The 22,429-nt window shown below is 43.0% G+C and overlaps 1 protein-coding gene across 2 annotated transcripts; it reads right to left on the minus strand.

Moving 5' to 3' along the window:
• Positions 1 to 3,016: 3,016 nt before the first annotated feature.
• DYRK2 (dual specificity tyrosine phosphorylation regulated kinase 2) lies at positions 3,017 to 21,884 on the minus strand. Of its 2 annotated transcripts, XM_033221357.1 has the most exons (3): positions 21,424 to 21,884; positions 20,663 to 20,811; positions 3,017 to 13,467 (listed from the first exon to the last, which is right to left on the minus strand). In XM_033221357.1, the coding sequence occupies exons 1-3, from the start codon at positions 21,470 to 21,472 to the stop codon at positions 11,860 to 11,862; spliced, it is 1,806 nt and encodes a 601-aa protein (XP_033077248.1). In that variant the 5' UTR covers positions 21,473 to 21,884; the 3' UTR covers positions 3,017 to 11,859. The 2 variants fall into 2 exon arrangements, with proteins under 2 accessions (XP_033077248.1, XP_033077249.1); XM_033221358.1 differs by lacking the exon at positions 20,663 to 20,811.
• Positions 21,885 to 22,429: the final 545 nt, after the last annotated feature.

Here is a 22,429-nt window from a genome sequence, read left to right on the forward strand (position 1 = left end):
TCCTATGCCTATGGAATTTGCTAATTAGTAATAAGACATTGTTAATCAATTATAGCACTGTTTTCTGCTGAACCCTGAGGAAACTGCATAATCCTAAGACAGGGTTCTAGGCAGCCACTACCAAGCATTCAAGGTTAGCACTAGAAATGATACCTATTTGCCTTCCTGGCATGTAACATTCCTAATTTTCCCCTCTCTACCGGCTTCTTCTTTACTTCCTCCAACACACATAAAACTTTATATTCAATAATAAATAGTTGTGGAACACCTGCTGCACACCAGTGCTGTTTAAGGCAATAGGAAACACAGAGGTAACAAGAACTAGCATAATGTAACTTACACTTAATGAGGGAGACAGACAATAACAATCATTAAACAGATAAACAAGTTTTTTCCAGACACTGATCAGTGTCTTTTTTAAGACACTTTAAAAAAATTAAATCAGGTAACGTGACAAAGAAGGACTAGGGGTAGGGGAAATAGGCACTGGTAGAGAGGCCAAGGAAGTGCTATCTAAGCAGATAGTGTCAGATCGAAGTGATAAACAGTAAGACATCAACCACACAAGGAGAGAGGGCAGAGGGGTTTCAGCAGAGGGAGCAGGAAGTACTAATGTCCTGAGGCAGGAATGAGACAGATATTCACGAAACACACAGAAAACAGATGTGGCTGGAATGCACTGAGCCGGGGAAGAATGGAACCAAATGACGCTGGAAAGAAGCAGAAGCCCAATCACAAAGGGCTTTGAAGGACATGTCAAGGAAATTACACATGTTATCCTTAGTGAGATGAGAGGTCAGTGGGGAATTTAAGCAGAAGAAAGTACTAGACGATTACTTTTGCCTACCCGGAAAAAATACTCACCTGCTCCCCTTTGCTCGTCGTCTTTCTCTCCATCTCCCCACATTCACAGCCGACATTCATGAGTGGGCCTGTACCCACCACACCATTTCCTCACCACCAGCCTCCAGGAACTGGGTAATGTGTTCCATTTCCTGCACTGTCTCCAAAACTCCTTCTTAAAGGGTTCTGATGGCTTCCTTTGTACACATCTCTCTTGAACTCCCCCTCCCCAAGCACTTCACTCACTCACAAACTTTTACTGAGGCCCTGTTTTGTCCCAAACTTTACATCAGTCCCTGGGGATCGTCCTTTTGTCAGCAAGAAAGATAGTCCCTGGCCCTCAAGGAACCCAAACTGTGACAATTAAACCAGCCTGACCACTGAATTCTAAGGTCTATGAAAGTAGGCACTGAGATGAACATGGGAGACTGCAGGAGCCTCTCAGTTCATCTGATGAAGGCTGAGTGAGGGGGACAGGCAGGGCAGAGGGAGGAAGCACTGCTACTTGAGACATGGGGGACAGCAGGAGTGAGCCAGGCTAAGGAGAGCACCATATTCCAGATGGTGGAAACCAGAAGTGAGAAAGTACCTGGCAAATGTAAGAACTGAAATGGTTCACATGGTTCAATAGGCCAGGAAGCAAATTTCCTCCCCATTATTAAGGTGTTCTTCCATAGCAGTTTTCTTCTGTTGATTTTATTCATTCCCTTACAAATGCTTTTCTTTATAATAATGTATTGATAATTTTAAAATATGAATGGTCATTGTGAAAACTGATGAAAAACAGATAAGAAAATTAAAATGAATATCAGCTACCTGTTAATACATTGCTGTATTTCTTCCTAATTCTTTTCCCAATGCCATCTCTGCCTCTGCCTTTGCCTGTTTTGGTAGAGAGGACATTCACTTGTGTGCCTCCCTTTTTTTTTTTGTTTAATATTATACTGTAAACATGTTGTTCATAATTCATATACTTATAATTTATTAAGAAATCCTGTTAATAGATACAATTTTTTTTCTAAGTTTGTCCTAGTAGATACGATTATTCTTGTACATAACTCTTTGTTTACATCATAGATTCTGATACCAATTTCTGGAAGTAGAATCAACAAGTAAAAATGAACGAGCATTTCTAAAGCTCTTGGTACAGATTACCAAGTGCCCTCCAGAAAGGCTCTGCTAATTATGCCCCAGCAGCATCAAACGAGTGCTTTACGCTACTCCACACCCTTGCTAGGAAGAAACATGGTTGTTTAATTAATTGTTGATATTTTGTGGGTTAGAAATAAACTCATAGCTTTAATTTTTATTACTGTGATTTACAATTTAAAATTTTTTGGTCCATTTATGTTGCTCATGTAAATTTTTTGAAGGTGTTATTGTCTCTTTTTTCCACTGGCAAATTAGCATTTTTGTTACTGATTTTAAATGCCCTTTATAAATTACATTGCATCTGTAATTTTTATATAGTCACACTGTAAAAACACTTTTTTTCAGCCTATGTTATTTCAATTACAAAAACAGCAACACAAATGGTATCCTCAGAACCCTTCGTAGCCTTATCCCCACCTCACCTCACTTCCTAAACAGAACTTCTGGTGGAAGACCATTCTTCTATCAAATGATCTCTCTCAACTCCTCCCAGATGGTTAGAAGTCCTCTGTCTCATGGAGTGGCACCATTTCCATATGGCTTCCCTCCAGTTTTTCTCCACAGGAAACCAGAATGATTTTTGTGTGTGTGTGTTTGGTTGTTGTTGTTTGTTTTTAATTTATTGTAAATGCATCAATGGCTTCCTGGTGTAATCAGAATAAATTCCCAGCTCCTCCAAATGGTCTGCGTGGCCTTCTCCAAGGTCCGGCATTGCATTTCTCTCCCTCCTTATCTTGCACGTGCTTTCTCCTGGCTCACGAAACTCCAGACTTGCAAGCCTCCATCCCATGCTCTGGCTTGCTCTTGAGCTCCTTCCTCCTTCAGAACACCACATCCACGCCACTATGCCAGAGCGGCCCTTACTGACCTCCCAGTCTGTTATTGTTTCTCACAAATCTAGCTGCTTCTCATGCTGGGCACTGCTTACAAACTAAACATTTTATGATTGTCTGGTTAACAAGTACCTCTCTTACTAAAATGGCATCTTCAGACACCACTTGTTTTTTTTCTTTTCTTTTTTTTGTTTGTTTGTTTTTGCCAGTGTGTGCCCAGTGGGAAGGATGGAGGGAAACAAGGGGGAGGATTCCACTGCCTTCTCAACTCACTTCTACTCACCTTGCGGTTAGCAGAGAGATTGCCAGTGTCAGCTTTTGATAAGGGTGATCTTGCCCAACCTCAGTTGTAAGGGCAGTGACATCTGGCCCGGGCTGAGTCTCACAGGATGAGGCAGAGATTGGCAAATGCACTCTAGACAGAGACAGCACATATGTCGTGGCTACAACAACATGGCACATTTGAGAAAACCACAGGACAAGGCCTGCCTTCTGAAGAAATTATTCTCCCTTCTTCACCCTGCCATCAGCCTGCCACAAACCCAGTCTCTTTGCCCATCCTTTGCATTATGCCAAAAATTATACACATAGGTGCTCAGTAAATACCGGATGACATACGAATGAATGATTCATGACATCCCTCAGTTACAGCAATTTGCTTCTCCTAGAATATCCTTTTTCTCTCTCTCAATCTGAATTCCATCAAGACCTGGCTGGAGACCCACCTTCTTAAAGCTATTATTATCCGAGAGCAACGCAACGCAAATGAGCTGCACTTATTCTGAATTTCATCTTTCAATGTTCTAGACTTGTTTAATATTTTCTGTCTAATCTTGTCTTCCTAATTAAACATAATGTCCTCAGAGGCAGGGATTGATCTCCTCCTTCTCCTCTTTCACGTCTTTTATAATTTTTTGTTTTGTTTTGGTAAACTCAAATATGCCAAATCCATATATACCATCTTACAGAGTAAAAGTTTAACTTCTATGAAAGGCAGGGAAGAAGAAAGGGAGGGAGGGAGAGAGGGAGTCTGCCTTGCTTGCTCTTGAGCTCCTTCCTCCTTCAGAACACCACATTCAGCCACTAGGCCAGAGTGGCCTTTGCTGACCTCCTAGTCTGTTATTCTTTCTCACCAATCTAGTTGCCTCCTTCCCTTCTTTCCTGCATTCATTTTAGTCTTAATATAAAAACTTAATATGTAAAATCCCCCCCACCCCATTTTTACAATCTTTTTAAAATTTAAAATTTCCTGAAATGAATTTGAATTAATAAACAAGATTTTACTCAAAGGCTTCAAATCTTCAGCAAAAGATAGTATACCAGTGCTTCATACTTTGTAACCAATGGCATTACTTTGCAACCTTTTCTTTTCTTAAACAAATAAGATACTGTGACTCCTTTTGATGCAATGTAGCAAACTAGACACAAATAGCAACAACTACTTTCCAGACACAAAGAGACATTGTTAATTCTACCTTAATGCAGATGGGCCTGGACTTAGGAAAGGGCTACTTCCTGATAAACCCATCACAAACTCAAAAAATTTTAAGTCGACCTATTGTAAATCAGAGAGCATCTGTTTTTCTGTATCCTAATGAGCCCATTTTCTTTAAATGTCCATCCCCACCCTGTGGGCCAGTCTGCCATCTCTTGCAAACACTTTCAGCTGGACTTCCTTCATCTACTCTTACCCTTCTCAGTACTTTCCTACAAAGCAGCCAGAAAGAGCCAATCTGCTCATGGCATTTCCTCCTTAAAAACCTCCTGGTGGCTGCCTTGCTTATAGGGTAAGGACCAAAATCCTTAATAGCACCTACCTTGGCATGTTCCAGTTCCCAACTACCTCACCAGCTTCATTTCACACCAAGTTCTCTCATTCTCTGGGCTCTGGCCACATAGCCCTGACTTCAATTGGTCACCTTATTTCCTCTAGCTACTGGGTCTCTTATTCATGCTCTTTGTTCCTCAGCTCAAAAGCTATTTGTTTCCTAGGGAAGCCATCTTTGATCCATACAACATAACATTGCACAGACTCAGCACAACATGCTTTTTCTTCATAGCATTTATTACTTTGCAACTATGTATTTGTTCATATAATTATCCATATAATGTTTGCCTTTCCAACCAGTCTAAAAACTCCCTTAAAAAGGCACTGTGTGTTTTGTTCAGCATTATACATCCCTAGTGCCTACAAGATTCTGGGCTATAGGAGGCTTATTTAATACATATTTGACAAACAAATGCCATCTGCATTTTTTACATATATATTTAAAGCTACCCTAGCCAAAATTCTGATAAACTGAATTTTACGGACAAGGGAAATTAAGTAGGGTGTTCCTCTTCAGATAAAAAGATGACAAATTAGCCCAAATTTACTCATACATTTATTTGCTGCAGGTCTACATAAATTGCTTATAATTAGTTACATTTTTCCCAAAACAATTGAAAACAATTCAATGAGATTTACTTAAATGATTTGGGGCTTTTCATGGGCTTTTGCTTTGCAAATAGCATACTTCATTTTTACAAATGAAGAAAGAGCCTTAATATATAAAACTCCTCAAACTTAGGAGGGGAGATAAATTGGGATAAAAAGCAAGGAAAGACACAATATTTTAGTTTGTAAAATTGGTTTATTTACAAGTTGGTATTTTAAAATTGTATTTGAGATTTTTATTTTTATATATTTCCCTGGCAGGCATTCTATATTTTCTTAAATATGGAGGCAAAGGATAGGAAACCTGAATAAATTTAAGAGATTTACCTGCTGCTACAGTCAGTAAAACTTAACTTTTAATCCCTGAGAAACAATCAAGTGTCAAAAATAGTATTTTCATACTTTCAAATGTAAAAAAAAAAATCTAGCAACACAGAAAATCAAGAAGCTACTATAATTAGCCTCTCCACAAGTAACAATGAGAAGTCACTCTTACAAATTAACTGAGGGTGTGTGCACATGCATTAAGTTATGAGGTGCACTTAAGAGACTACGATGCTCTAGTCCTCAACTTTTTAGTTTGTCCCATTTGAAAAATATTCCTGGAAACTGGTATGTAACTTAAATAATAGAAATGTCCATTGCTAGCTCAACTTCCCCGCTTTCTAAACTTTTGTGTGTTATGTATGGTTATGGATTTTCCCTTACTGTACAAGATCAAAATTATCTGATTACAACTTAAGCCTCAAACTGCAATGTTTCTGTAAAGTCACTTTGGAGCAAGTCACTTCAGTTTCCTCAAATATCAAATGAGGATAATTATAGCTCACAGGGTTAAGTATAAGGGATAAACTGATGTTCATGCAAGACCATGAAATCTCCAAGGAGCTTTCTATGTAAGGGGTAATGCTCTCTGGAACATGTGATAAAATCACAATATACTCCTGCTGCTCCTTATTATAGATGACTTAATACTCCTAAAATGTCAGCTTTCTTCAGAAGAGTAAATATTAACTCATTAGTTTCCTCATTAAGCTTCCTTGAGACACATGGGAAAGGCAATTATGCCCCCACCCCTTATATATATGAAATGTACCACAGATATTAAGGATGTGACCATAGCAAAATAGTAAGTCAAAGTCAAACCAAGTAAGGAAACAAACCAAAGACTTTGCAGTAAGATGCAATCTTCTCATGTATGTGCAACACACTGGCAGTCATTTTTCATTTTGGACAGTGTTAGCATTACTAATGACAAGTGTTTATTTGCCTAATAACCCAAAGGAAATGAAGTGTACTTCAAACTTAAGAAAAAAAGGAAAGTCACAAATACCTTCCTCAAATCCCTCTTAATGCTCTTTTCAAAACAGAAAGTAGTCAAATCAATTTCCCCTTCTAACAGATCGATACCAATGTCAGCTAGGGACATTTTCTAGAGCTACTTTGAAGGCAACTTTGAAGTTCCAAGAATATTTCTTTGTGTAGCTGTTGATTCCAAAAGGGATAGGATTGTAGAGACTCAAACGGAACAGCACATTGATCAATTTTAAAAAGAGCTTTTGAAAGATGTGCTAAAAGGAAAGGGAATGAGTAGGAATTATAATCTCCTGAGTCAGTCAGTCAGTCAGATCTGGACAAGAAATTTTAAATTTACATTGCCACTTTAGCACCAATTTTCAATTTTGTACACAATGCACATCTCTTAACACATTTCTAAATATATTGGATTTTGGGATTCGTTTGCTGGTTGGATTTTTTGCACTGGGTGTGAACTTTAAGAAGCAAGATTAGCAGTAACGAAAATCTATGGCCCAGGCTGTGACGAGACAATTGGGAACTCTTACAGCATTCCCTTGTTTAAGTATATCCCAGTATTGATGCAGGAAGCCACACTAAGTTAATTCCTTGGCTGTTGGTAACAGAAGGAAAATAAATAAAAATGTGAGGTAGTTCTTTCCACAAGAGGGAAATATTTGACTACACAATATCCCTGCAATGTCTGACAAATTACTAGAGCATCTGCTTGCTGTCATCTGTAAGTAAACTCTTAGCTTGGTATTAACTGAACCTGACAAATCATGAGATAGTTGCAGTTCCTAGGCCTTATTTTCTGAGCCAACCAAGGCAGGAGACACTACAATACAAAAAAAATATGAACCACAGAGACCACCAAGTACAAAAACTGCAAACTCGTAAGCATTAAAAAACATTGGGTGGAGCTGGTTAGAACACATTAGAATAATTTACCAGAACTTGTGCACAGAAAAGAATGAAGACTAGTGGGGAATAATTGACAGGCTCTGCTCTCCCAGCTTAACTATCATCGTGAAGTTTAAAAGATATGAAGCTCTAGCATAATAACACAGCAGAGGCTATATATAAAAAAGTTAATATAAAAATCTTAAAGGTAAAGGAATAGAATATCCTAGGAAAAGCAAGAGCTACTTACTAAAACCTTTGTCTTTCCACTTGGAATCTGCATACTTATATTGAACTAATAAAGTACTGCTATGAACAAACTAGTAGAATGAATTATTTTAACTTCTCAAGACACTGATATAGAGCTATCCATTTTGCATTCTAAACCCTCTCCAGGCTAACTGACAAAGGATAATACCAGAAATAGATCAGGAGTTAAATTATAGTTAGAAAGGGGAGAAAAGTAAGGTAGGACATTAAAATTTTATTCTGAAATTATCTCTGGCCACAACAATAAAATTTAACAAATATTCACTAAACAGTCTTACTCCTGTCATCAGCTGTACAATACATACAGTATCATAGAACTGGCCACTAGGATTAAAATCCACTAGAACATATTTAATGTTAAGTGGCGACAGCAGCATCTCACAGAAATTTTTACATACATATATACACAGTCCACATTCAACCATTTTCACATATTTTCAGTACACACAGTTGCAGCATATTACAGTCACATGTCTAAGTTGTTGCTCGATAAAAACCAAAGCCACTGCCTAGACATAACTGTAGCAGTTGAGCTGAGTATAATTACAATTAATTTTATGTATGTCCATAGCAGAGAGATGTACAAGCCCCTAAGAAACAGAGTTCACAAATACTTTTTTTTAATGCTATTACAGCATTATGTTGGGCAATATTAAAACCTTTACCGAGACCAGATCAGTTTTTTTAAAAAGTCTTCTGCTTACCAGAAATATTTTTGATGAAAAAAATTACAAAAATGAATGCTCTCCTTAAAATAATTCACACTTTAGGATTCCAATATGGCCCAATGCTACTGATGCCTAAAGTGTTTTCTAACATTCTGATGGAGTCATTTAACATGACCCCAAACCACCCATTAAGTTTAAAAGTGGCTTAAGTGCCTTGCACCCAAATTGTAAAAATCCCTGGCCATCCTTACTAGAGCCAGGCACATATAAAAGGAATGCACTTTGGTTCATACCAAATGCCCTGGGATTAATCACACTATAAAATTAAATGGTTTGAGGTAAATTTTTACAAATACAGTTGATTTTTGTCTAGTGTTAGCATAACAAAAAAAAAAAATGTAAAAATCAGTCTGATGTTAAGATACAACAAAGACCATCTTTAACCCCTTAAACATAGGAAGTCCCTGTGTAACGCTACCTGATGGTTATCTTTTTTCAGTGTCTGAAGATGTCATGCCTTATGGTTTTTATTAAGGCCTGTAACTAGATATTTAAGACAGATGTATTTTTGCAGAGATGGGTTCCATCCTTACTGACTAGTATTCAAAGAGTTAAAGAGGCCAAAAAATGCATGCCCTACAATATGGCATTCAGAACAAAAGGCACATTGTTAACACTAAGGGCACAATTTCTCCTCTACTGTTAATCTACAATGTCTTGCACCACTGTTGTTCCACTGCTGAAGCAATATATTTAAGTGGTAATGAACACAGTGGCGGTGCAAGAAACAGAGCCAAATGAGACTGCCAAAGACAAGACAACACTGTGCTATTCCTAAAACTGAAAACAGTGCCGACATCCCTAGACAATGGTAACCTGTGAGACCAAAAACTGTTTCCAAGCCAACTCTTAATAGCCTATCAGAGCCCTTCATTAGTTTGTTTTAAAATCACAAAGATGCAACATTTTTCTTTTTTTGACATGACAATCAAACTAGAATTTTATTAAAGCAGCTCTATCACTAAATGCTGAAATGTGGCAGCTCTTGTGAATAAAAAAATTTCACTGTATTTGGAAAAAAAAAAGAAAGCCCCACAGTGCTGCATATTATAGTTTGGTATAAAAGTTTCCGGTTTCCATTGAGAAATAAAGATAGTCCCAAATTCATTGTTGGCATCTTAAGAACCAGTTTTGTGCGGTGGGGGAAAGACAAGCAGTATTAGTCCATTTATAAATTTTCACATGTATCATCATTTTATAGGGAAATTAATAACGGCAGACTCAGGTTTGTATATTTAAACATAAATGTGAAGATAACTGGAAATGGAAGAGGAGCATTAGAAGAGGAAAACAGCATTATGTTTTTATTGATTTAATGTCCTAAAGAAGCTAACCATCATTAAGAGGCTGGTGGTCTTATAAAGCCACCAAACCAAGTCTTATACTTCTTATGCCTTTAAGCCAAAACCTAATACACAGATCCTTAAATTCTATACACCGCTGACTGGGAGTATTGTCACGTAAGCATTATTTAAAATGTAACTAACATATTATTGCACTTCCACAGATTACACAGAAATGTGTATAATATGCTGAGAATTTGACTAAGGGAAAAGAAGCTATAATTTCTAAACACAGAAGTACAAATTAATTTATCAGTGACACCTTAAATAGTAAAGCAAATATCTATCACTATTTTAATAAGCTAACCTTATTACTGGTTTTTTGGCAAATATCTGAAATATTTCCTGAGCATTTTTGTCCACCATCAACCAACGAAGCCTAAAGTGTTTTTTCAAAACTTTTTTTTTTTTTTAAGATAAACTGTAGGATTATTACTAAAGAACTTAACCGGAAACTTTCTTGGCCTCACTGGGGACCATGCTTTTAAGTACTTGTAAGTCAATTTACAGGTAATACAATAATCTCTGTGCATATATAAGCTTACTTATCCTAATTTGTACAACCCAAAACCTATCGTCCAAACAGGCAGAAATCTTTCTATATTAAATTGCACATACTAAAAAATTTGTTTCACGTGCCTTGAAATTCATATACATCATTGCTCATACATTAGTGATAAAATACTGAAATTTTCACTGCGAAAATAATTATTATTCAGAGAAGAAAATATTCTTTTACCAAACTCTCAGTTACTTTGCCAGATAAAGTGTCATTCCCACAAAAATAATCAGTGCAATCCAAAAGAAAGTAAAATAAAATAGAGGAATGCTATCTCTGGGGTTCTTCTAATGATATGAAGAATAAGTCAAACCATTTAACTTGAGGTTGAACTTTTCCTCCTCTACACATGTTGTTAACATTGGCCTTACTGAACAGCCAAAGTGACTTCTGTTCGTCAAGAGGATTTTCAACCCTCTTTCTTTTTAAAGAAAAAGTTGATAGTTTCCCAGGCTAAGAGAACCTTACAGTGGCACCTGAAAAGTGTGAACTCACTCTAATCTGCTAAACCTTCTTTGGAACTATGGAAATCCCCACCTTAAGTAGCTAGGCTGCTGTTCTTTTTTTAATTGGAATATCAAACAATGGTCATAATCACAGCTGAAATGTTTCTTTTCTGTGTTAACAGTCTGGGATACACAGTTGAAGGAAGAAGACAAACTAAATGCAAGCAACAGATGTGTGGTATTAAAAGAGGAACAGAGAGGAAAAATGCAGAGAAAAGGGAGGAAGAGTTCACGGAATACAATTCTAAATTTAGGTGCAAAAGCAACTCTGTAATATGAGGCTTCTTTACAAAACAGCTTGCCGATCATACTAGAAAATTTGGAGGAACACACACGTTTCCATTTCCATTTATCCACTAAAAGCTGCTTTGCCAGTTTTTAGAATGTCAGAATGCTAACTGGGCAGTTTAAACCTTGGGGATCTTATTTTGTTATTTGTTTCAGCACTAGAGAAAAATCTCTAAGGTACAGTTTTACTTAGGATATCACTTTCATTCTGACCGTTCTCCTCCCACTACCCCACCACCCAAATTTATGAAAAACGGAAGCAGGACATGCTACACCTGTGCACGGACCTGGAGCATGGAGGGAAAAGGAGGGCCTTAAGGGGCTGTCACCCTGGGGAGGATATAACATGAACCATAAAAACATAGTGAATGTCTTTGACACCAATCTGTAAATGCGTGGCAGTCATGAAGTAATCAATGGCCTGCCACTGATGTTATTATTCTGCCACACTAAATACAGTAAGGCTCATTGTACTTTTAGAACACAAAAAGTTTCCGAAAGTATAAAAACTTAAAGCATTGTCCTCATGTATTTTATAAAAACAAAATGAACAACTTTCTTACATTAAAATTAAGTGCTGAAAAGATACAAATGAGTAGAGTTATTGAGCAAATAAAAACAGGTCTGAGCTACCCCTTTTCAACCCAATAAGGCTCAGCAAAGTTGTATCTTTCAGATTACCAGCATCAGGGGACATGAGCTCAGCTAACGAGTTTTGGCAACACTGTCCTCTGCTGAATATTCCCGTTGGCATCTGTCATCTGCGCCAAATTAGTCCTCAGTTTGGAAGCTGAGCTGGAAGGTGGAGGTAACTTGGATATAGATGTGATAGCACCGGTGCTCTCAGTTATCCTTTTCACTGACGTTTTCTCCCCGGTGGGAGGCTTTGGCAATCGCCTCCTCAGCCAGGGGTGCCGCAAAGCCTGGCCTGGGGTCATGCGCACTGCAGGATCCCACTCTAAACACTGTTTCAAGAAGTCAAGGAAAAGGGGATCGTCACACCCCTTCAGCGCGTTCCCCCACTCTCTGCTCTCCGGTGGGCCCCTCAGTTTCCCCCTCCGGGAACGGCCTCCGTTGAGGACCACAGAGCCATCTGAGAGAGTCGTGACAGTGCAGTAACGGGGGTAACCCTTGGAGCTCACAAAATTTTTGGCTCGTTTGGACGCATCCAGCAGTTTCTGCGAGGGCATGCCCAACAGTTCAATCATACAGGCCAGCTGGTCCCCTTCATCCTCCCCAGGCAAGAGGGGGTAACCTGTCAGGAGCTCTGCTAAAATGCAGCCCAGGCTCCACATGTCAATGGGCATGCCATACCTGGCCCCAAGGATCACTTCTGGAGCCCGGTAAAAACGCGACTGGATGTACGTGTAGACACGCTGATGCTCGTAACAACTGGAGCCAAAATCAATCACTTTAATACCGCTTCTACCCTGCTGCTTTAACAAAATGTTCTCGGGCTTAAGGTCACAGTGAATTATTCTGTTTTTGTGCAAAGCATCCAAGCACTGCAGAATCGAGTGGGCAAACTTGCGAACCAAAGGCAGGCTGAAGCCCTGGAATTTATTCTTCTTGATGAGTTCATAGAGGTTCATGCTCAGCAGCTCAAACGTCATGCAGATGTGGTTGCGGAAGGTGAAATTCTCCAGCATATGGATGACATTCATTGTGTTATCCTTGTCCTGCTTCCGCAGGTGTTCCAGGATTCGGATCTCCTCTGCTGCTTGCCTGTGGAAGCGCTTCTCATTCCGCACCATCTTTAGGGCCACGTGCTGGTGGACTTTGTGATCGTAGGCCTTGACCACCTGCCCAAAGCTCCCCTTCCCAATGACCTTGAGGACCTCGTACCTGTAAGCCACATGATCATGGGGCACCTGCACATATGATCCCTGGTCATCATCATAGCCACCATTGTTGGGCCCACCTGTCATGCCCTGGCGCTTCTTAGCATTTAGACCCAAGAAATATATTTCAGGGTAGCTGAAAATCTCATGGTGTTCAAAGGCTGTGAGTTTTTGCATGTATTGCTTCATTGCTTGTTCAGGTGTCATGGGGGTGGCTTTCACCTTCCCCATGCCTTCCATGGACTTCAGAGAGGTGGAGCTCCCCTGCCGTCTGTGAATGCTGTCCAGCTGCCGCTCTGGCACCACTGGCAAGCCCGTTTTTCCCACTGTTGTAAGCCCATTTGGTTGTGTCGTAAGCACTGTCCGCTTGTTACTGTTATCCTCAAACAGCTGTTGAACCTGGATCTGTCCGTGAGGGTGGCTGCCGACATGCAGGTGATCATTCATTGTGTGCTTACTGCCGCCAATCTGGAATTCAGATAGGAAAGATAAATAGAAAAGAAGAGGTGTCTGTTCAAATGGGGTATAATTAACCCCCATCAACAACTACCCTGCTCCACCCCACCTTTACAAAATCCCATTTGGATTGAGTAAAGGCCACAAAACATGTGATCCTGAAAAATGGACCTCATAAATGCCATGCCTAACAGACAAGATGGTTTGCTGTACATATTCAGGGTTCCCCCACGGAGGCAGAGACCATAACTTTATCATTCTATATCTAACACTTAGTGCAGGGCCTGGCACATCATAGATGTTCCACTCAATCCACACTTGATATAAAAATGAAACAGGATACAGAAAAAACATGCACACATAAGACTCTATGTTGGCTCCTCCACCCCCAGATTACAGTACCTGTCATATTTCATCTAGTAGTTTATTAACATGAGGACAGGGACCATGTCTGTCTTGTTCACTACTCTTTCCCTAATACCTAGAGCTCTATCCTGAAAATACTTCATCACCAGTACTTCCCCTTTCCTTGAAAATCTGATGAAACCTAAGTGCACACATGATCCAGTGACAAAAACAAAAACCCTGTGTTTTAGGCTTGAAAGATTCCCATGTAGATATGCACCACAGTGTCTTATAAACCCTGAACCTATTTTTAAAAGTTTCCAGGCTTTACTAACTGTAATAACCATTTAAGGCATTCAGCCCAACAAACCAAGCAACGACCACACTGTTTGGCCTTCCTCCGGAGGGGTCAGGGGCTCAGCTCTCTGAAGATGTCCATTTCTACGAGCTGCTGGGATACTCAGGTTTCCAAATAGGAATCCAAAGCAGCAACCTCTTGTTTCAGGTACGCATGCCATCCCTGAGCATTCCTGTCTACCAATGGTGTGAGCCAAGGGGCCCCAGCCCTCTACTGACAATCTTCTTGGGATTTCCTTTAAGCATTATGACTGCTGAGAGGTAAGGGGTAGGAGAGGACTGGCAGCCAGGATCCTCTCCCAGTTAGGAATTCCTGCCTTGGACAACCCCAAGTCTTAAAGCAGCCTGGGAGGTGATTTTTGTATGAAATCTTACATCAACTTGTCATAGCAATCCACCTCATTCATTCAACCGGTGTTAACAGAAGGCTGGCTGCCAAAGTGACAGAGTCCCTGCCCTCCAGGAGCTTACAATTAACTAGATGAAGTCTGTTGCCATCAGTATTTTTTCTATTATCTCCTTTTAAATCCTACTTTTAGGGATTTACATACTACTGAAAGAGCAGAAGGGCTGTGTGTATGTAACACAGTAATTCAAAAAATGATTTGGGAACACCTGGATTATAAAATGAAATTCCAACTCCTTCTTACTAACAGACTAAGATGTTCACATTTTCTTTATTGGATACATAATACTTTATTGGATACATAATAGGCACAATGACTGTGTGGAGAGTGAGCTTCCTCTCTGCCCACTTCTAACTAAAACAAAACAGAAGACAATACTTGGGGCCTGTCTGACTGTGACTTCATATAGGCTCAGGGATATCATTTCTCAGACTTATAACTGAGCTTTTTTATTAAACTCATAGATGATACTCCATGCTAGCTGATCTTATATTCAGTAAGAGTAGCTAGAAAGGTTATTTTACCCTTGTTCTATGCCAAAAGCAGGGCAGTCCATAAAAATGAATCAGGCAAGTCTTGGGCGTATATACAAGAGGTACAGACTTGTCCAATGCTTTTCTTCCCCAGCCTCGCTCTCTACATCCTCTCCTGTCCACTGCGGTCTTTCAAACACTAGGGAATAAAGGGGCCTGAATCAAAATATTTCTCTCCTAAAGAACCATTATCTTCAGAGTGGAGTGGTGATATTTCAGAAGAAAAATCCACATTACCTGTATACATGCTGTATAAAAAGCATAAATCTGCTTCATTAGGACAAAATTAACCTTGGGGCTTTAGAGATTTCTAAAAGCACAGCAAAAAGCCTCCGAAATTTACTTTAAGCAATTTTTGTGTTTCACATAATTTAATACATGCTCACAAATGTTTTAGTAACTAAAACTAACAAGACTGCCAAGAAACGACCATCCTCTGTATCTCCAAATGCCTTCTCTTGGTCTCCTTTGCAGCATCAACTACTGGTTCACCTAACCTTAGGTGGGTTCAAGAGTTCCCCAGGGTTCAAGCCTCGATTCTCTTGGCTTCTTACTCCCATAAGCCCCTGCAACTGATCCTGAACACAGCCAGGGCTTCAGCAACTGCCTATGGCCTGAGGTTTGCACATTTGTTCCTTGAGCTCAGACCTGCCAAGGTGCTATCTCCTGAGTGCAAGACCCACATATCCAACTATCAATCAGCTCCCTCTCCCATAAGCAACTCAAACTTAACTCATTATTTTTCTACCAAACTGGTTTCCCACTCCCATAATCCTCCATTTTTGATCAACAGAAGGCTTCCCCTCCATGTAGTCACTCAGGCTATCCACCTGCAAATGAATCCTCAGCACTGTGCACCTGGAAAACCTCTCAACACTTCCCTCACCTAGCATGCATCATTACTATCCCATGCCCTTTCCATCAGCGCTGCCTCATCTCATTCTCCTGATGTCTTTCACTGGGACAACTGAGGCAGCATCATAACATGCCCCCTTGCTTCTAAGTCTAGAATTCCTCAAATCTCTTCTCCATAGTGCTTCTAGAGTTAACCATTTAAAAGTCTCAACCTGAGACCACTCTTGCTTTTAAGCCCAAGGCCCATGGCTGTAACCTATTTCCATAGCTAATGCAAGAACTTACCAGTAAGAACACAAGGCTCTAAAATGTACTGTCACTCTTCTCTCCAAGAGGAACAAAGCTAGATAGCCCAGGACCCAAAAAACACCACGTACTTTTACACTCCTCTGCTTTTAGTGAGGTCATGTTTCATAATGGTAGATTTTCAGTTAGACACACATTAAATGATCCAGCTCCACCATTTACTAAATGTGTGACCCAGGGCAATTTATTTCATCTCTGTTAACCTCAGTGCCCTTGTCTGCAAAAAGAAGGGAACAAAGTTACCTCATTAGGGCTATTAGGGGGATTAAATAAGGTAGTATGTGTAAAGCGCTTAGCAGTCAGTCAATGAGAGCATTATTATTCCCCTTTCCAGATGTTTCTTAGAATTTCCTTTCTCATACCTAGGTGATTCACCCTTCAATGCATGGTTCAACTCTCACCGCCTGTGTAAACCTTCCCTGACCTACTAAACAGCTACTTCTCTACTCGGAGAGTATTAATCTAACACTTACTTCTCTTTACTGCAATTGTTTTAACATCAGACGTACTCATTTGGCTGTGAGCAATTCCAGGGCTGGGTCCCCTCTTATGTTTCTAAGTCCTCATTAACATAAACCCAGGCCTATAGTAAGCCCTCAATAGGTATCTTTGGGATGGAAGAACACACGTCAATAGATCCTCCTTATTATAACACTCTTGCCTCTCTTGGAGTTGTTCCTGAGAACTACATTGTGTACCTTCATAAGGAAACATGAAGTCAATGCCCAGGGAATTGAGAAATGTCCCTGGTGACCTAAGTCACAAGACGTTAGGCTTGCAGTGCATCAGTACAGACTTGGAGGCAAAAGACCTCCAAGCATAAAGTACCTGTAGCAGACACATCAATCACACCATGTATAAACACTTGTAGCAAACACATCAACCAAACACCTAAAAGCAACACATGCAATCTTAAAAGTTTCCCAGATGTTAGAGATTCATTTCAGAAGCTTTAGCAAAAGAAGACTTTGAATCTCAAATATTGCAGGACTCTAAAATCACAATCAAGCTCGAAAGCACAATTAACTGACTTATAAAAAGTGGGGCAGAGAGCAGGGCTGGGGTGCTGAGGGACTACAAACACCAGAAGGTTTCCAGAATACATGTCAAGACTACATCATAAACTTAAGGATATTAAAAACCTCTCCCTCCAGCTCAGCCTCTTGAAGTCTGAGATCATGGCTTATTCCTATATGTCCATGTATTGTACAGTGTGTGTCACATTTAAAAATACATACTGAGGCCGAGTGCAGTGGCTCACACCCATATCCCAGCACTTTGGGAGGCTGAGGCGGGTGGATCATTTCAGGTCAGGAGTTCATAACCAACCTGGCCAACATGGTGAAACCCCATCTCTACTAAAAACACAAAAATTAGCCGGGCATGGTGGCGGGCGCCTGTAATCCCACCTACTTGGGTGGCTAAGGCAAGAGAATCGCTGGAACCCTGGAGGCAGAGGTTGCAGGGAGCCGAGATGGAGCCACTGCACTCCAGCCTGGGCAATAGAGTGAGACTCCGTCTCAAAAAAACAAAACAAAACAAAAAACAAAAAAAACATAATGAAAGCAATTGTTAAAACAGCTACAATTTATGGGTTCAAATCGAGAGACCTGCAAAGGCTTCTTTGATCATGAAGTACTTTGGTATTAAATACTATATAAAAACAATAACCAGTTTGGTAGTTTTCATTTCTTCCAATAAGAAAATGGCAAAGAGCAGGTATTTCACTGTGATAATAGTTTTGGGCGTTTAAAAACTTTTCTGAAGTCATCTCAGAAATGCTATATAGTATTATGGTAATAGAATTGAGTCCAAAAAGACTGGAATTTTAGCTCCTCCTCAAACATTCTGATAGTCTGTGTGGCCCTAAGTAAAGTGTCTACTTTTTCTTCAAAATACTGCCATTTTTTAAATGTGTATTTTAATTCGAATTATTTCATAAAACTGATAACTGGAGAGCGTTTTACACAGTAAAACAGTTATAAAAGTTACACATATTTTAATATTTTTGAATTTAAAATACTTCTATTAACAACTGCCAATTAACAATAGAAAAATAATAGGAAGTAACAGGCACACTTCTATCTCTCACACAAACAGAAATAAATAACTAAAGTGCAAAACAACTTATGTGGGAGATATAAAACAAGAGGGTAACGGACTAGATAAATTCCAAAGCTTATAATCTTTATAATCATATATTTGACCTGCCTACTATATCACCTGTAAGAGAAAATGTGGGCAAGCTCCTATGACAAGATCATTTTTATCTCCTTAATGCCCTCCCCACCCCCCATTCATTCTAGAAGTTCTTCCTAGGTGTAATTACTCTGGAAATAATAACTAAAAATTTATAAAAATCTGACAGACATATGAGAATATGGATCTACAAAGGTTCTTGCATTTACAATGAGGCTAGTACAATTTCCTAGAATTAGCAGTCTCCATCCGTATATTAAAACTAGATGCAGGAGGGTGTAGGCTTTCACTCTGGCCTTGATATGAACTGGCTGGGGAATCTTGATGAAACCGGTTACCTTGTCTGAGTCTGTTTCCTCATCTATAAATTGAAAGAGTAGAACCAGATAAACTCTGTGGTCCTTTTAACCCTTCCTGTACAATGAAATCTGCGATGTTATAGAAATAAAATCAAAACTAAACCACCATTGAAACCCAAATTCACACCTTCAAAGTCAAGCATCTAATAATTAACAGCATACCGAAGTTTACACACACGTTAAAAACAAGTAAATCTGGCACATGCCACAGCAAAATACAGGCCTCCATTATGAGGAGTACTGAGAAGACATTCACATCCTTCTTTTTCTGGTGCACCACAGGCTCTCCCTCCAGTGGAGACTTGTCGTTTTATCTACTTTCATTACATGTATTTCAATGGCAAAGAGGCTTTGATCAAGCAAAGCCCATCCTTACAAAATTGGAATCCACATGCAAACCAAATAGCTCTTTTTCCAGCTCACACCATGTCATGTGATTACATCAACACATAGAAAAAAAAAAACTGGATATTACATTTTCCAAATTGTCAGATGATCCCAAACAAAAAAATCTAAACCCCTAAAATGGCAGTAAAATATCACTGCAACAAGAACACTTAACAGTAATATACAGCATCATCCATCCTACTACCATCCACAGTCCAACACAGATGAGTTAACTCCTGTGCAATGAATTCCCAGCCCCTGGGACCAGATATGTCAGGACAGAGAGACAGACAGAGGGAGGGGGAAGATAGTAACAGCAACAAAACATTTTCCTACGAAACTTGCACACATCTCTTCAGGTCTAACAGGTGCAACTACAGTCTAGACATCCCCTCACAGTTCTCTGACAAACAAGTTTCCCCATATGTCCCCAGAGCTACTCTGCTGTAGGCCGGGGGACGGCCTTTTTTTCAAGAACTCAACTTTCACTTGGCAAATAAAACCAATTCCTGGCAAGCATCCCTCACACAGAACCATCTTAGGCTGTTCCTGTGGAAAATCCAATTGGGAAAAAAAGACCTCCAAACCATCACCTCCTCCAAGTGCAGATCTCCTCCAGGCTGGCCATTACCATCCAAGGGTGATCCCTGGGAGGTGAGAAAAGGTACACGCTGAAGTCGAATCCAGCTTGCCAGTCTCCACAGCCACGAGCAACCAGTACCACACTGGCCTCTCCCCTCCCTCTGGGCCCTGAGAGACCACAGCACCTGTTAGGTGCTTTTTCCTTCCCACCTCCAAAGCAACGCTTGCCCTTTCCTTTTGAATAACGTCCAACTGCAGAATTCTACAGGGGTGGCTTGTTTTGACTGCTGCGGCGGCTCTTATTTTTGTTAATGTTAATTACAATTTCTGCTGTGCTCAAACCTGTAGCACTCATAAAACATGCTTACACACGCGGGGGACAATTGGCGATGCTCCCTGCTGGCTGGAGCCAGGCCTGGGAGGCTCTTTAGGGGATCGATTTTCCAGGCAGGCCAGGCCGGTCTGGCTGTCCCCTAACACATATCTGTTTCTATAAATACCCACTACCCACGGGGAGGTGGGGGAAGGACAGAGATGTTTACCGGGTCAGGGAAAGGGAGCTCTGGGATGCAAGGACGAAAAATGAGGAAAGAAGGAAAGCAGCAAGGAGGAAGTTCCTAGGAAGAGAAGATCACGGGTGGGCGGGCTCCGGAGGGGAAGTAAGGGGCCCACGCCACGAATCTTCCTTTGTGGCTGCAGCTTTGGGCTCGCCCAAGTTAACGAGGGCGGCGTCGAGGAGAGGCCACCGGCCCGGGGCGTGGGGCTTCTTGTATCTCGACCCCTCTTCTCCCGGGGTCAGAACTCTCCAAGACCGGGTGCTTCTGCCTGGGGCCCCACCCGCCCCCAAAGCCCGGGCCGCCCGCGGGCTGGGTCTCACCGTGTGGGCTGCGGCGGCAGCGTTGCTGGCCCGGAGAGGCGGCAGGGCGATGGGGGAGGGCGGGCCGGTCCCCACTCCGCTCCGGGTGGCCCCCGCACTGAGCCCCGGGGAAGCCTGAAGCTGGCGAGCGGCGCTGTCCCCACCTCGACCTGGAAGCCACGTGCGGGAGGAGACAAAAGAGGGTCAGGGGGGAGAAAGTCACCCAGACCACCCCCCACCCCACTGGGCAGCGACACCCCTCTCCCAGGGAAAGACAGAGGAAGACACCGGGGCAGTACAAACGGGCGGTCGGGTCACGGCTCCCCAGCGCACACCCACGGGCGGGGCGCGGGCAGCTGCAAAGTTAAATCGGGCTCTGGCGCGCGAGTTCGCGACCCGGCGGGGAAGCCGGACCACGCCGCGGCTTGGCGGCCCACGTTGCAGACGGCCAGGGGCCGGGAGGTGGATTTGGACAGCTGAGCAGGGCGCCACGGCCACGCCAAGCCCCGGGCAGAGCAGGGCGGGGCGGCAGGCCTGGATGGTCCCCGCCCGGGCCCCTGGCAGGCAGAAGCCTCTTCGGGCGGAGGGCTCCCCTCGGAGGGGCCTTCGGGGCCGCGCGCAACCCTGCGCGGAGCCGGGGCGCGCCGTCCGCCCAGGGGCTCCCCCGCGCCGCGCCGCCGACTTTGTTCGAGGTCCCGCAGGCAGCGGCCGCCCGCGCCACGGGGGCTGCCGTGGGTCAGCGGGGTTCGGGGGGGGGCGGCGCGGGGGCACGGCCTCCTTACCGGTCGGGAAGGCGGCGGGAGCGGCGGCCGAAGGTTTCCTGGTTAACATGGCCGCTGGAGAGGAAAATGCATTTCAGGGCTGCCGTCGCCGCCGCCGGTCCTGCTGCTACTTCTGGCGGCCGCCGCCGCCGCCGCCTCCCGGCCGCCCCTCGCGCGGGTCCCCGGCGCCTCGTCGCCGCCTCGCGTCTGCTACAGCCAGACACACACAGTCCACTGCATCCCCTCGGCCCGGGCCCGCGGCCGCGAGCCCCCCGCTTTCCTCCTCGCCGCCGTCCTCCTCTTCCTCGGGCGGCTGCAGCACCCTCCGGCCCGTGCACATGCCTCGCCCTCCCCTGCGCGCCGCGGGCCTCCCCGTCTCCCTCACATAGGGGCGCGGGGAGCTACAAGCGCCGCGAGGACCGAGAAACGCCTAGCTCGGGAGGCTCTCCCAGGCCCGCGCGCGCGCGGCCCCGCGCACTCACACACAGGCGCCGGCGCGCGGCCCCGCCCCCGCCTCCCTCCACCACCCGCCGCCGCCGCCGCAGGCCCCGCCCCCGGCTCCCCCGGACCTGGCCACGCACACCCCACCCCCACCCAGCCTCCCGCCTGGCCCTTCTCCTCTCCCCGGGTCGCGCGCAGCCGCCCGTCCGTTCCCCGGAAAACTCGGCGGGCCCCGCTCGCCCTCCTCCGCCCCCTCTGGCCATCTGCCCTGCTCCCCTCGGCTCCACTCCGGCGACCTTTTCCCCTCCCCGGCCTCTCCGGTCCCCGCGGAGCCCCTCCTCTGCCCTAACAACTCAACCTACTGCTGCTGCCCTCCGGCCGAAAGCGCCGCAGAGACCCCTCCCCTGCCATGCGCACCCCTAAACATAAATGCATTTTCAGCTCTTCGAACTGAATGGCTGCTCACAGACAGTACTGCATCCTCTTCCCCCCATTCTCAGTCGCAGCGACTTAGCCACTCCCCTCTCCCCAATTCCTCATGTAGATAACTTCGTTGTGCGAGGGTCACCTCGGAGAGTCAAGTCCC

The sequence above is a fragment of the Trachypithecus francoisi genome, unplaced genomic scaffold (genome assembly GCF_009764315.1).
Source record: "Trachypithecus francoisi isolate TF-2019V2 unplaced genomic scaffold, Tfra_2.0 Lachesis_group11, whole genome shotgun sequence".
In the NCBI taxonomy this organism is placed as follows: domain Eukaryota; kingdom Metazoa; phylum Chordata; class Mammalia; order Primates; family Cercopithecidae; genus Trachypithecus; species Trachypithecus francoisi.

Bases quoted from the DNA above. Each gene is read 5' to 3' on its own strand.
- DYRK2 (XM_033221357.1), bottom strand. From the start codon at position 21,472: ATGTTAACCAGGAAACCTTCGGCCGCCGCTCCCGCCGCCTTCCCGACC. The intron at 20,812-21,423 runs GTAAGGAGGCCG...CGTGGCTTCCAG, and splicing joins TCCCGCCGCCTTCCCGACCG to GTCGAGGTGGGGACAGCGCC. The intron at 13,468-20,662 runs GTGAGACCCAGC...TCTGAATTCCAG, and splicing joins CTGCCGCCGCAGCCCACACG to ATTGGCGGCAGTAAGCACAC.